Source organism: Ahaetulla prasina, chromosome 1 (assembly GCF_028640845.1).
Source record: "Ahaetulla prasina isolate Xishuangbanna chromosome 1, ASM2864084v1, whole genome shotgun sequence".
NCBI lineage: Eukaryota > Metazoa > Chordata > Lepidosauria > Squamata > Colubridae > Ahaetulla > Ahaetulla prasina.
Genome location: NC_080539.1, coordinates 105,499,500 through 105,515,842, shown reverse-complemented (window position 1 = coordinate 105,515,842; position 16,343 = coordinate 105,499,500). Strand labels below are relative to the sequence as shown.

Genomic DNA, 16,343 nt, shown 5'->3' with positions numbered 1-16,343 from the left:
CTCGTGGGATACGGAAAACAAGAATAGAATAGAATTCTTTATTGGCCAAGTATGATTGAGGAATTTCTCTTATGCTCTCAGTGTACATAAAAGAAAAGATACATTCCTCAAGAATCATATGGTACAACACTTAATGATAGTCATAGGGAAACAGTCAATATAAATCTTAAGGATACCAAACACAAGCGTCGTTTTGAGGGTAGGAGTTGAAACAGTTTATGTCCAGGATGTGAGGGGTGTGTAAATATTTTCACAGCCCTCTTTTTGACTCGGGCAGTATACAGGTCCTCAATGGAAGGCAGGTTAGGTAGCAATTGTTTTTTCTGCAATTCTAATTATCCTTTGAATTTTGTGTCTCTTATTGGGTTGCTGAACCAAACCAGACAGTTACAGAGGTGCAGATGACAGACTCAATCATTCCTCTGCGCACAGCAGTCGCCCCTCTCCAATTCAGCCTCCCCAGCCAAAGGACCCGAGGGCGTCACAGGGCCCGGGGCCAACATCCATCCACGTGCCGATTCCCTCCCGCGCCCCGTCATCGACCAATTACCTCACGCGAAAAAGCAGCCAATGAGAAAGCGGCGGCCGTCAGCTGTAAACACCGCTCCTCCCGCCCTCACCTCGCACACTAGACACGCACGCGCCGACCTTCTGCTACTTCGGGGAGCACCGCTCCCGAACTCGCAACAAGTCGCTGCACAAGTGCAAAAAAAAAAAAACAACCCTAAAAAACCCCCCAACAACGGAGGAAAGGCATCTCGCAAAAAAAAATATATATATTAGGCAACGTGGCGCGCGTTTTTTAAAAAACCCTTTCCACCCCCACCCCTCTCTCCTTTCCCTGATACTCATTTCTGGGTGTTTCATCTGAGCTCGGGACTCCCTTGCAAAGAGGAGAGTTTTCTTCTTCTTCTTCTTCTTCTTTTTTTTGGCCTTTTTGGAAAGACGGGGCCAAAAGAGAGGGGGCGAAAAGCGCGAGGGGCAAAACTAGCGACCCCTCAAGAAAGTTTAAGGATTGCTTTTATTTTATTCTTTTTGGAAGTTTTAATCGGCCGCGCGGTTGAGGAAAAAAAATTCTCTTCTTGTTTCCCCTTCCCCTTCGTCCCGTTGTAACTTTGTTGCGTGAAGAAAGACGGGGCGGGGGAGCGAGAGAAAATATATCGCTTGGAGAGGGATGGTGCTCCTCTTACCAAGAAAAAAATAAAATAAATGAAGAGTCGTTCACGACTGGATCTTCGTCTTGGAGCCCGGCAGAGAATAATAAACATAATACAGAAAGGAAGCAGGAGCAGCAACTTGTAAGATTCGAGCGAAGGAGTCCTGGCCAGGGGAAAGAAAAAAGAAAAAAGAAAGGAAAAAAGAAAGGAAAAGGTGGGTACGGTCATTTCCCTTACCTTTTTTTTCCTCTTTCGTTTCTCTCTCTCTTTTCCCCTCCAGCTCCCCACCCCCCAAACCCTCTTTTCTTTTGGCGGCGGCGAAAACCGGTAGGAAGAAATCCGCGTCTCTTGGTCCCTTGGCTTTAACCGCGCTTTCCTTTAAGGGAACAACCACCGCGCGGGAGGGGGGGGGAAGCGGGATACGAAAGGTTGGCGACCGAAACAGAAAAAGCCGCTAACGAAAGCGGCGGCCTCGGCTAGAAACTGAGCGCGCCTGACTTCGCTGCCCGGCGAGCGGCTCTCCCCAAGTCCCCATTTTTGTCCTTCGCGTCCCGGGACCTGGGCGTAGAGGGCGCGCGCGCGTGTGCCTGTGTTTGGGTCTCGAGGGGAGGGGAAAAAACAAAAACAACCACGCGAACTTTTCCTCAGAGGGGCGGCTCTGTTTGGAAGGGGGGGGGGTTTGTTGTCGCGGGCTCGAGGAGCGCTCGGGTTGCCGCCCCGGTGCCTGCCCCCCCCCCACCTTCTCAGTGGACCGAGGATATCGCCTCGGAGTAAGTAAGTAAGTAAGTAAGTAAGTAAGGCCTCTTCGGAACGAAACGCCGCATTGGAGAAAAGTTCGCCTCGGCTCTTTTGGCCAGAATTCCCAATTCGGCCGTCTCCCCCCCTCCCACCCCAATCTCGGGTTTCTTTGCCTCCTCCCGTCGCTTAGAGTCGCTAGAATAACAAAACGTGACATAACCGGTAAGAGAAATTCAGACGGCCGCTTTTGACGCCCCGGGGTTGGGTTCCTCCTCCGCTTTTCGGCTTCTGTTTCCAAAGGTCGCTTGTTTTTCTAGCGGTTGTGCTTCTTCACTGGCTCGACTGGACTTGCTTCAAACCGGGACGGAGTTGGCGTTTCGGCAGGGAATCGTCGCTGTCGTTGGGGTGGGGTGGGTTGAAGTGGGGGACGCGGGGGGAAAATTGTGAAAAATCTCCCAAACTCTGAGTGGGGGGGGGTGTTATGTTTTTTTATTATTATTATTTCTTGTATTTTCAATTGGAGAAACTCTGTGCCAGCCTTTTTGGGAATGAGTCGGGTTTTTCTTTTTCTCCCCTAACTTGGATTATAAATGTTGAAGCTAAATCGTACCTTACTTTGTTGCATTGAAAACCTGGAACTTTCCGGTCTGTCTTCATGTTTATTCTGAAGAAGTAAGTTTGGCATGCAGGGCTTAATGAGGAAGTTTGTTTTTAGAGTTCGAATAACATAGGAAATAAAAAAAAAAAGAAATGGGGTGTAAGCTGCTCCACCTGCATTGTTTGTGTATAGGTTTTTTTAAAAAAAACAAATGTTTATGAGCGGATTTAACCTTACAGCTACAAAACACTTAGTGAACTCCCTCCATTCTTAAAATTATTCTGAGCAAAGGAGGAATTGACTTTGTAGATCAGGTGAGTGAGGTGCAATGAACATTATACAGTCAATGAGTTGTGTTTTGATCTTAAAATACTACCACGTGGAAGACTTTTTTTGTGGCTGGTCCTCCTTGAAGTAATAGTTATTTTATATTCAGCCCCATGGGCTTTAGCCATTAATTGATGTTGCCTTCTCATTTAGAAGCTTTGGTACAGGAAAGGAAGAAAGAATGTGGGCTTTATGACAAAATAGTATGTTCTGGACCATCTCAAATTTAGCATTCTGTGAAAATGATGCAGCTAAATAGTAACAAATTTAAATCATCCAAGCTATCTTATTTGTTATTAGGGCTATTGTATGTTGCTCTTCAACTTGCAACTATTTCATTATGCAGTGACATTGGCATACAAAGTTTTTACTTTCCAAAGACAATTATTGATGGGGATTTTATCCACCTGACAGAAAATTATTGTTAGTAAAGCCTGACATAAAACTGATCTATTCCTGTTTTTATATCTGCATGGTTAGAATGAGCTAGGGTTGACTAACGGACAGCAAGCAACATAATTATTCCTTTTGGAATATAAAATTAACTCTACATTAGGATATTAAGAGATACATTGATTAAATGATTAGTTTTCATAAATGAATGTATTAGGTTGGTTTGAATCCAGGTAAAACATACATAGGTTTCTCTGCATTTGAAACTTTTGTATATCCTTCATTTTTTGGCCAGGCGTTTGCGATTACGGAACTAGAGATCCAAACACTGTTTGTTTTTTCTTTAATCTATCAGCATTATGTTCAGAATCATGATACAAATATGTGAATGTACCATATTTCATTCCAGTAGTTTCATTAAGAATGCAGATATATTTCTTAATTTCATCCAGTTTGTGTTTTTAAAATGCTTGGCATTTTTGTTTAGTATAGGATTTTTTATTAAGCAGTATCCCATCAATTACCAATATTTTGTTTTGTTTGTGGCAGTGTTTTTTAAGGTATCCTTATTGTAAAATAAAAACTATGTGCTTATAGCTTTGTTATAAACATTATTGGTAGTGGGAGTATCTTTATAGTGAGGTATACTATAGAATAGTAAATAAATGAATAAACAAATACTAGTACTAAATCAATACTTTTTTTTTCTAATGAGGCATAATAATTTTGAATTTTTGTGTAGTAAGAACCTGTTCTGACTGTAAGAAAGGATTGATAAAATTCTAACATCTTGCTATCATGTTTACTCCTTATTTATAATTATATAATGTTATTAATATAATAATGGGCTTTTAAGCTCTGTTTTTAAAGATAGATATAGGGAAGTTCTGCTATCAAAGGGATTTTAAAAAGTGAATATTAAAGCATCACAATATCATTAATACCGATGGAAATGAGAGATGTGCAGAAGCTTAACTATAACAAATAGCCCTCCCCCCCACAATATTGTATTCATTTGAAAATGGCAGAACCAAATTATTTTGCAAGTAATCATGGACAAAATCTACTGCTGTGCTTATTTTGCAGAAGAGGGAAAATCTACATATGAAAGTTAAGTTTTATTAGATATTTACCTTCTCATTTTCAGGTAATATCACCTGGGACATAATGGTATTTATTGGAGTGATTTTTGATAAAGTTTTTGGTGTAACCTTTAAAAATGAAGATATCCAAACTGCTTAGAGGGCTTTTTTTTTTACAAGAGGAGTTTATTCGGCATACTTTTATATAGCAGCTGCTGATCATATTTCATAGAGCTGTTAAAGCACTTAAAACCTAAAATTAGGTACTGCCTAGTAGTAAATATTTTCAATTGCTGCTTAAAGAAATAAATGGAAGAGTTATTATTTAAAATCCATTGCTAAACAAAAGCAGGCAGCAGAATTTTAAAATTAAACAAAAAGAATAGCTGAAATTTATTTTCTTGATGTAATTCTGTATGCTTTTAGTTTCCTTTGAAAAGTGACTCCACTGCAAAGAAATTGTTAAAACATATCTTTGCTTGGTATTTTGTAAAATGCAATTGTTTCATAATCAATTTTACCTCCACTTAACATTTGTTTAAAATAAATTATCTACAATGTGGAACTATCTGCTTTGTGCAATGAAATCTTAACTGATTTCCCAAACTCACATTGCAGACCTGTGACGAATAGAAAATTTTATACAATAACATATAAAATCTACATATTTTCATATTATATATTTACATTTTCATTAATTATTTTATTATGAATTAATACAAATATTATTGTATAAACCTTATAATGCCAAGGACAAATAGTTATGATTTGAAATTTGATGTCAAGCATAATAAAATATCATTTATTGACACACTGTGTTTATTAGTAATAATAAGCTCTGCATAATGTTTTATATTGTACACTAAAGGCATGAACATCTTCATGACTTCAGGCTACATCTTGGGAATAATACATAAAGATATTGATTATAAATATAATTATTTGTTGCTTTGGATAGTATCAACAATATTAAATTGTTTAGCAGCAGAAATTACTTCGTGAATATTTGATCTCTAATTTAACTGTAAATAGAACATTTTTACCAGGAATACTTTCCCAAAACTGGGTATTTAGCTGAATGAAACTTTTGCATATTATTAAAATACTATTAAGCTTAAAGTATATTCATAATAGCTTATTTTGATGCTTCAAATTTTCTTATGATCTGTTCTTTTAAAGTATTTTTTAATCTTATTGTTTTGTATGAAATTATGATTTAATGATAACTCTGGATACTAACCATATATTTGTATTTATTTTTCTTAAAAACTGGTTATAACCTTTTTTTAATTCTGTGCTTCAGGACATCAATGACAAGATTAGATATTTCTGCATGCATTTTAAATTATGCAAGTTTATTCCTGGATCCTAAACCTTTGTGGCCTATTCAACCAATCAAGCTGTATTAACCAGGGCTTGATATTTCTGTACTTCAAAAATATGACAGTCAAAAGAAATCAACTTCATAATTTTCTGATGGAATAGTAAGCTATGGCAATTCTTTCTCTCTCCTCAGCTCCCCATATTAAAACGCAAGAGGGACAAAAGAGGTCCTCAGGATAAGACCATGACTAATAGTGGGGTCCAAATGTAACAATAATTTTCCATTTAACTTCAATATTTAGACATCTAGAACCTTTTGAATTGTTATTATTTGACTACATGCTAATTTTGACATTTTATTCAAGTTAAAGAGTTGACCCTTGCTACTTAGCGGTATATAATGTTTACCTATTCCTTTTCCAGTGGAACATTAGTTTCAACACATTCTGAAAACTTTATTTAGTTATTCTTAGCACTTTACAAAGTTACTTAAGACAAATTCCTTTCATTTTTGACAAGTTTTCATTTAAAAAAAGGAACATGAATTAGTTTTTAGGTCAGTTAATAGTATATAAAAGTAACATATATATAATAGACTTTTTGACCTACACCTTTTGAAGTGATAGTAATTGCATATTATATTGTTAGATAATATTTCAGTGCAATATAGGATATATGATTGATAGTTTGTGGAAGTTTAGAGTAGTGGCATATTTTATACCTATAAAAATAATATCGATATACACAGAAGAGCCAAAATACAATCTATTACATTATCTTTGCTATCTTTGTAAACCATTTATATAACTTCACTTCAACTGAAAATAAATGGAAGTCAAATATAATAGTGTTTCTGAAAGCCAGAATTTGTATTTTTTTTAAATTAAATCGTTTACATGGCTACCTATCTCAGAACAGTGACTCTGGTGGTGTTTAATGATTAGGACAACTATTGCCTTTATATATAACCCATGATGCCCAAGGTTAAAACACAAAAGACAAATTTCAAAAAGCATCTCAGCAGCAAAACTGACCTAACCATCTGACCCAAACACCTGGTCTTCAAAGCTTTGTGAAAGGCTAACATGGCTGGGTCTGTCTGGATTTCTGGAGATATACTATTCCACAAGGCATGAGGTGCCACAATTAAAATACAACTTCTGGATCCAACAAGATGACCCTGTTGAATGGAGGGAACTCAGCACATGCCTTTTGAACTCTATCTGGTGGGCTAAGCAAAAGCTATGGGAAAAAATATTTTGAAAAAATAATAATAGTAATAAGCAGGTAACTATATCCAAAGTTCACTTTGAGAATTGAGAGGCCTTTTAAAGCAATTTCTGATAATCAGGAAGTTTTAAAATTGTTAGATTAAATCACTCATTAAATCCTGAATCCACAAATGTAACTATTGTATTTTGTTTAAGTAATTTTGTTGAACTCTAGCTATAAGTTATACTAATTCCATTTACTTAAATCTACCATTAGAAGACCAATCCATTAGGGCAGGGGTGTCAAACTCGATTTCATTGTGGGGCGCATCAGAGTTGTGTTTGATCTTGGGGGCCCGGGGTGGGTGTGCCCAGGGTGGGCATGGCCAGCTCAATGTCATTCATGTTGGGGGTGCCTGTGGTGGCCCGAGTGCTCTGCCTGCGAAAACGGCCTCCTGAGCTCAGTTTTCAGCACTGACTGCCTCCTGCAACCCTCTGCCAGTAAAAACAGTTCAGGAGGGCCACCCGCGGCCCTCTCAAGCTCTATTTTTGCTGGCAGAGGCGCCGCCAGCTGGTCCTTCGCTGTTTCCAGGACGGCCCCAGGGGCCAGATCCAAGCACCTTGTGGGCCGGATGTGGCCCACGGGCCTTGACTTTGACATCCCTGCATTAGGGAATTCAACCCAGCAAGTTGCTTGTGTATATACAATCAAATAGACTTTGAATTTGATAGTTTAAAGCTTATTGACAACAAGAAACATATTTTGTTGTCAAGAAAGCTGCATGAACATGCCTATAAATTTATAGTCATCAGGAATCAAGTCCAACTTTTTTTTTTTACTTTTATTTGAGGCATAAGCTTTAAATGTTTTGCATAGGATAAAAGTCAGTAAAATAAAATAAAGGAATGAACAATGCCAGTGCACCACAAACTGTACTTTAATAGAAGTCATCTCTTTAGATACTTTCTTACCACTCTAAGTGGAATTCCACATAGTTGTGTGCATTTGTATAAATATAAACTTATATAAATGAAACCACAGCAGAATGCGTAAAAAGAAGTATTTTCATAATTTTGAGTACTTTGGGTAATGCATTTTCTTTACAAAACAGATTTGTAATCCCACATGAGTGGATATAAACTCTAGGTTTTCAGAGACTTGTAAAATTCGATAAATATATCATGAGGACAAGAGATGTTTCATTGGTTGTATGCCCATGTCAGCTGCCTTAATTTACTTTCTTTCTACTTTAGTGTTCTACATTAGAGATTTCAATAAGAACCTCACCTGTTTGGATAGATAGGTTTTTTTTAAGTATTGTTTATGTGGCTCTGAACAAATATGCTTTGAAAATACCCTTTGTCAGTAGCTTTGAAACATAAATAAAATTCATCTGAGAGTAAATTCTTTGTAGCTTAATGTGACGCCTTCTGAATAGAAATATACAACTAATGACCTATCAGAATGAGAAGAAATGGAAAAGTAGTGTTGTTGAAACGTTGTATACTATATGCAGTTAAGAAATGCTTTTTTTGTTATTCCTTAGTCAAAATGAAAAAACATAAAATTCTGATTATTGTCTCCTATCATGATTCTGCTATTACCTTTAAGAAAAAATAATTCAAGTAAAATAAAATGCTTAAGTCAGTTCAAATATTGTAAATTTGGGCGCAAGACATTTGCAGTTTGTAAAGGCTTACTTACATCTATATTTCTTCATACTTACCCAAACATGTATATTAACCTAGTTGGATACAACTCACTTCCTGTTCTGTACATGGCAATGTATGAATGGAGTTTCATATGAGGATAGTTTTCTGTAAAGGGAGCAAGTCTGATATGGAAGAAGAAATGAATGAGAAAGCTTATGTAAATAAAAAAATAATGTATTGATTTGTTTTCTTTTTGGCTGGAGATATTTAGTGATCTTGTAAATGATAAAACTATTTTAAAATATCGAATATGTAAAAGTTCAATATAGAAAGTAACATTTGCAATTTTTTCCACATACAATGTTTTAAAAACTATGTACTGTATGTATGTAAGCATGTATGTATGCACATGCACACAATACAGTAGGTACAAACGTACTAATTTGAAAGGCTATACCCTCCTATGACTTCAGGATCAGATATCAACTTTTATGTCAGTTGCAAAGATGGAATTTCATTACTCATACTAAAGTGTAGTGGTTTTTAATTTACGATATAGTGACGTGAATATCCGATGAAGTATGTGAACATTTGAAGAGGAGCTCTTACAAGTGCTTGTGTGTGTGTACAGTAAACTATGAATATGTGTGTGTCCACACACACTACTGTACTATCTGATTTAGGGAATGTAAAAATAAGATTAGGATATTTCCTACATTAGGAAAATTGCAACCATGTTATTTATAGAAGATTCATATGGTATGGTCATTATACATTTATAACTTAAATTTATCAAATAAGTAACAATAACATCAGAAATTGTATACTACACATGCTTATTAATTTGATAATACTGCTAACAATAATATACATAAATTGCCTGCAGATCTATATCTGTTCATGAGTTATTTATGTATATTGGATCATTTTATGTGAATATAGCTAAATTTAAATGGTGGTGTATTGTTAAATTTTAGGTTTTTGTCATATGACTTGTTCTTTTTTTAACTGTAGGACAATTAAACATATTCTTATAAATGAAAGTTGTTTGTAAGAAAAGTGGCAAGGTTCCAGTGGAAATACTTTGTGGTGAGTTGGTTTGGAATGGTTCACAGATAATTTTAAAATGAGCACTCTTTAATTAAAACCTAATATTTTTATCATTGGTGTTGGGTGGCTTTCACATGTGTTATGCAAACAGTTAGGGGCACTAATAGTCATTTTGCACACTACACTTTTTATATCCAGTGCTTAGTCACTGAGGCACTACATCATCTCAAGTGTTTGGGCTGGCTTCAATGAGGACCTCCTAAATTAATTGAGTGGATATATTCTACGTGGAAGGTACTTTCTTAAGGTTACTTAGTTTTATTATGACTATTGCTTAGTTTCTAAATTATTATGGCAGAATTTGCTCTCTGAATAAACTAAGAAAGGAATTGTTGTCTATCCTGTATGTGTCAGTTACATTTGCCACAATACAGTTATGTAAATTAAACTTAGCATTCTGATAATATTTTTCTATTGATCTAGAGTAAAATAAATAACTTAGTGTAGGGATCCCCAACCCAGGGACTATGTACTGGTACTGGTCTGCAGCCTTTTAGGAACCGAGCTATTCAAGCGAGTGAAGCTTTATCTGCGCCGCGTGAAATCTAGGTAGTGTGTGAAACCATCTTTCCTTTCCCGGTTTGTGGAAAAATTGTTCTCCACAAAACCGTTCCCTGGTGCCAAAAAGATTGGGGACCACTGACAGGAAAAAGGCACAAGATGTTGGAAACAATGTTGTATATGTGTATTAGGCAACAAAATAATATCCAGTTGAAGTCTGAGCTTAGCTTCAAGGATTTTTTTTACAAACTTTACCTGAAAAGCTGAGATAAAACTATCAAATGTGGCTGTATTGGAATTTTTCCTGGCCTGTATTTCTGACCTTTCAAATTGTAACCGTTATTTTAGAACTCTATAGCATTCAGAAAATTGTATTTATCACTTTCCTTATCTTTGATGGTTGGCAATTTTAGTTGCCATGTTGTTTATGCACTTTGAATATTTTGCATCTTAGAATCTTTAATTAGATTGCATCATTGTCTGAAGAGCAAAAGTTAATGGCTTCACGGTGTTTCCTTCTCCTGATCGCTGTCTCTATTCCTGCTGATATTTTTGCTTGCTGTGTAATGTTATCAGTCAGGTCTTATAATGACTGTACCACTGTTACTTGAAGTAGTTGTGCCCATATTGATTAAGGGTAAGGTATAAAAGCATAAATTGAGAGTAACCTCACTTCTGGTTTTGCCTGTAAATTAATCATTATCTCTTGGATAGTGAAGACGGAAGAAAGGTAGTGAACTCCGGGGAATCAGAAGATGAAAATACTGTCAATACAATAGGAGCAATTGTTAAGCTCATTAACTATATGATATCCTTTTAAAAATAGGGGAATATATTCACAGTACAGATACATACACACATATAGAATAATAAGTGTCTGTGGGAATTAAAGGGGAAAAGAGAGAGAGACTTTCAGTAAGCAAAGGAAACCTGTAAATTTATTTGAGTCATGTGTACTTTAGCTTAGATATGTTCAATGGTTCAAGTTTCAAAGACTTTATGATACATTTTTATACCAGATGTCAACTGACAATATAAATTATTATTTATGAACATATTAGTTGACATCTGGTATAAAAATTAGGATTCTGGAAAATAATTTTGTAAAAGTGTATTAAATGTGTTAATATAGAAAGTTATCTTCAATAACATAAAACAGCTTTTTGGGAAAAAAACACACAAAGTACTTTAACTTTAAATTGCATCTACAGGTGGCAGATGTCTATCTTCACACTAAATGATCTATAAACTGTTGAAAATATTTTTTAAAAGTTAAAAAAATGATTTATGACTGGCATACAAAATGATCAATCTTTTGTTTTAGTATTTTTTAACATGAAATGTATCTTGTAATTTGACTTGGGAACCAAGTCAAGTTGTATCAGTAATAAATGAATATTACTACCTTTCTTGGAATTTTTGAGTTCCTAAATGTTTTTGTTCATAAAATCCAGGACAATCATATCTTAAAAGGAGTTTGTTTCCCATCTGTTCTAAATATTGCAGGTTAACAAATCACAGTGGCCATGAACACATAGTCAAAGCCCTGACTTTTTCAGACTTTAGTTAAAGCTGCCATCTTGATTTTTTCTATTCCCTCCTGCAGGTGCCCCTGAATTAGTGATCAGTTTTATAGAAGTTTCAAAGTTCTGCTTTAAATTTTTATGTGTCTTGATGGCATGGGGAACCATGATTGGTCAATCTGGCCCTGGCATCATTATATAAATTGGTATATAAATTGAATGAATGAATGAATGAATTAATTAATTAATTAATTAATTAATTAATCAATTAATCACTCAATTAATCAATCAATCAATTAATTAATTAATTCTTGGTCATGAGCTATCAGCTTTTATCATAAAAATGGAGGTAAAGCACCTACTATTAATTGTTCCAGAAAAATGTTTGGGAATTACATGAGACTTGGTGCCATACCAAACATCTTGGGTGGTACTTAGAAATTCTGCACATCGATAAAATTCCATCTGTCAATTGCAAAAGACCACAGCTTGTATCCAGACATATACTATGCCAATTCATTACAATATGCTAGGTTCTTGATGTGTATGAAGGTCAACACTGACTAATGAACTTGCAGTTGTGACTTCACGTTGTTGTGAACGAAGAATAATATGGCTAACAATGTGACCATCCATAATAAAGTACTGTTGATGTATTTCTTGAAAGAGGTATGCATCTGTGTATAATATGATATATCGTTGTTAAGTGAAGTTTTTTTTAATGGAAAAAATAAAATAACCACAAAAATATTTTACATTTATATTAAAGCTATGATTGATGCAGCAGTAATATAACTAGTGTGTTGGTTAGAACATCAATAGCAAATTCAGTAGAAACAGATACATGACTTCTAAAGGACAGCCACTTGATGGTGGTTGTGCTGGAGAAATAACTCTCATTTCTATTTTTGTTCAAATGATCTAATTGCTCTGTTGCTGTTTTCTGAGAGCAAAAAATCTATCTTTGGTGGCATTTCAGCTCTTGATAAAATAAAATAAAGCATATCTTCTGGGTCCATTTTAATTTCATTTTGGGGATAATTATTAAAAAGCTGTTATTCACCTTGTGATACATTGGTTATAAGATGCAATTTCTAGTGGGTCACTTTTATTATAATGATTTACTTGGTTAAGATGTGACTTGGACTCATTAGCTTATAGCTGCTTCAATCTATCCTGCTCAAGTGATTTCAAAGAATGGGACTGACTTATTTTTGGTCACCTAAAGGGGTGAAAAAAGGTGGTATGACTTCACTAGAAATCATTTTCAGTTTTAGAGTTCAGTGCCTTTAGTATGCCAATAAAAATAAACTTTATTATTATTTTTTGTTTACATTTATACCCCGCCCTTCTCCGAAGACTCAGGGCGGCTTACAATGTATTAGGCAATAGTCTCATTCTATTTGTATATTTTTTTACAAAGTCAACTTATTGCCCCCCCAACAATCTGGGTCCTCATTTTACCTACCTTATAAAGGGTGGAAGGCTGAGTCAACCTTGGGCCGGGCTCGAACCTGCAGTAATTGCAGGCTCTGTGTTCTAATAACAGGATTCTCTATTGCCTGAGCTATCCCGTATTTGTATTTAAATATACAAGAACCTTTCTATTTAAATTTCCAATTTTGAAAACATAATTATATTTGCACTCTATGTGTCAATTGTACATAATTCCAAACTTCTCCAATCTGACAGTCATTTGGCCTGTTTTAATTTTTTCTACGTTATTGAAATTTCAGCCAATTTAGAATGCTAGATTGAATGCTTTGTCGACTAAGGCCTGCTATGGAGAGCAGCTTTATTGTGTAGTAGTACACTTTTAGGCATGTTGCATGAAAACAGATGCAACTTGTAACCATATTATGACTTTCCCTGTGTTTTAAAATCCGTTGGAGTAACGTATCCTTTGGAAAGGCAGTAAAAGCTTTACTTTCTCATCTTGCATTCATGAATTGGCTATTAAAGTGGATTATCTTCCTTTTTAGATATGAATATTAGCAATCCAAGTAATTCTTTTAAATGAAACTGCTAACTTCTCAGATCTTCAATTCTTTTAAATGAAACTGCTAACTTCTACAATACAGATGTTGTATTGGATATTTCTATAACCTTTTTTATGTTCAGATAGGGATTCATCAAATCTTAAGCTTATTTAGTACTGATTCTTAGCTAATGCTTGGTTGATTGATTCTAGAATGATTTTTCTATCATTCTATCAAAAGACTCATTTGCATATGAAAATTGGAATTTGATTTACATTTCACATGGAGTTGCCATCAAAAATTGTAAAAACAGATAAGTTCTGAAAATTTTGATACAGTTTTCTATTTCCATCAACAAATAATGATCTGAAGGAAGATATGGTAAAAATGGAAAAAAAATAGTGGTAATAAAATGTGAACCTTCTACTATTCATGTCAGTTCCATTTTCAATATATTATATAGGTCTGTTTTGAACATCCAGTGCCATAATTGCTATAGTTAAAATGATGATTTTCTTTCAGCTGTGAACAAATGAATGTATAGGAACAGAACCTAGTTTCTAATAAGTAGTTGTATATAGTTGTATATGTGTACAACTGTAGAAACAAAGTAATACTTTGTCTTGTTCTTTTTAAAATTAGGACATCCAGTTACTTCTCAGTTGCTTCTCTTTGTGGAAGAAAAGTGAGTAACCTCCATGGAAGATACTCAGGATTTAAATGAACAGTCAGTAAGTAAATATTTGGCTAAATTGTCACACATTTATTTTTAATGGGATAGATCCAACATTATGTGAGAAAATTGCTCAAACAGACAGATTTTTCATTTCACTTTTCACTCCTCTGTGTCTCCCCATGGAAGGTTCCGTAGCCTTGCAAAATAGATGGGGAGAGTTACAGAACTGTACTATTGACAGATGCAATTTTCATAGCAGAGTAGAAACCCATATGCTCAGTGATATTTTTCAGCTTTATATAAGAATGTGTACTTCTGTGGGCAATTGTGTTTTTATAACACAAATATATAGATTATAGTCCATACTTAGTCCTTGACTTACAACCATTTGTTTAGTAAATTACAGTGGCACTGAAAAACATGAAAACATGACATATGATCATATGGACCCTCCCTGTGGTCATGTGGTCAAAATTTGTGTAATTGGCAACTTCTGACAGTTGCCATGTTCCAGGTCATGTGATCATCATTAGGAACCTTCCCTACTGACTTCTGACAAGCAAAGTCAATGGGAGAAGCCAGATTCACTTAAAGACCACATGATTCATTGGATAACTGCAATGATTTGCTTAACAGCTTTGGCAAAAAAAAATCATAAAATAGACCACAACTTATTTAATAACTGCCTTGCTTAGCAATGGAAATTTTGGGCTCAGTGATGGTCATAAATTGAGGACTACCAGCACATTATAACAAAATGGACAAAGTTTTTGCATTATTGCTATATTTACTGACTGTATTCCTGTCCAAATACTTCTCTTCCTCCTCCTCCTCCTCCTCATATTACTACTACTCTGCTGCTGCTGCTACTGCTACAATAATATATTTAACCAGAAGTTGGACTGCTTGAATGTAGTATAGGATATCCTCATATACATCTCTTTATTTTGGAGATGCTTTTGGTTTTGAATTAAATACTCTTTAATTCTGTTATGGAAATAACTATTCAGCTAAATGTTTCTCAGAATTAATAATTAACATTATCAAGCTTTAAAAGACTATGCAGTTTAATAGTAGTCAGAAAGATAATTATAATAACAGTTCTAGGTGTAATGGATTTAATGGATTGGTTTAGGGACTATATATGATGCAATATCTTTATACTAGTTTTGGGCACATTCCAAGTGCAATTCAAAATTGCAGTCTGACAAAATGGGCAGCTCATGGGCTCCATGAAAGCTCTTTCCTTCCTTCCTGCAATGCTTAGACCTCTCGCAGAAAAGAATGTTGATTAAACTGTGGTAAAATATAGTTTTTGTAGCTTTTGTTTTTTCTTTTATAAAATAAAAAAAACTCTTAAAATAAGAACATTCACCTTCTTGGATTAATATACTTTTAGTAAATGCTCAAAACCATCCCCACCCTCCCACCCCTGTCAAAAGCTGATTTAGGCTTAATCCCAAACCCCTAGAAAACACAGTTTTTCTTTCAAAAATTGTGGGATGGTAGAAGAAAAGCAGCCCATCCCTTAAGATGTGTATATGTTTATTGAAGGCAATATTTTTGAAGGCAATCTTCAATATTTTTCAAGGTTCAACTATCATTAGAAATATTAAATCAATCCATGTTACGAACAATCTCATTCAATGCAAATTTGGAGAAACTGCAGAAAATGTATCTATAGTAGCCAAATTTAAAGTATAGGTACAGTATATTCATGGTAATCTTTCAAGTTCAAAGAAGACACACTGTTATGCAATTTATCTTTGAACATGGAGATGGCTCTACAGTTCCAATCTAGAAGTGAAAAACCTAGCACAGTTGGAGCATTGAAAGTCCATTGTTGTATTAATTGAGGGTATCATTTTGCGAGAGCAGTCATGGTTTTCTATTAGTTTTTTTTTTTATATAAAAAGTTTTTATTGGTCAAAAAAGATTTATGCAAATACATATCAGGTATGGTAAATTTTCATTTTTCTTATACATGATAAGAATTTTACTCAAAATTTTAAACACATACAACAGCCATATGGCAAGCAGGTGATCTGAGTAGCTAAGTTTCAATCTTACAT

General features: G+C 34.9%; 1 protein-coding gene across 7 annotated transcripts in view; it reads left to right on the top strand.

Moving 5' to 3' along the window:
• Positions 1–829: 829 nt before the first annotated feature.
• The window catches only part of EYA4 (EYA transcriptional coactivator and phosphatase 4), a 113,140-nt gene continuing 97,626 nt past the window's right edge, over positions 830–16,343 (top strand). Inside the window, exons 1-2 of one of the 7 annotated variants that reach the window (XM_058171566.1) lie at positions 830–1,371; positions 14,238–14,326. In XM_058171566.1, coding sequence (XP_058027549.1) covers positions 14,294–14,326 — 33 coding nt within the window. In that variant the 5' untranslated portion in view covers positions 830–1,371; positions 14,238–14,293. Of the gene's footprint in view, positions 1,372–1,890; positions 1,936–2,033; positions 2,118–2,429; positions 2,568–14,237; positions 14,327–16,343 lie in introns of those variants that run through there. The other 6 variants (XM_058171589.1, XM_058171581.1, XM_058171573.1 and 3 more) reach the window with 6 other exon arrangements.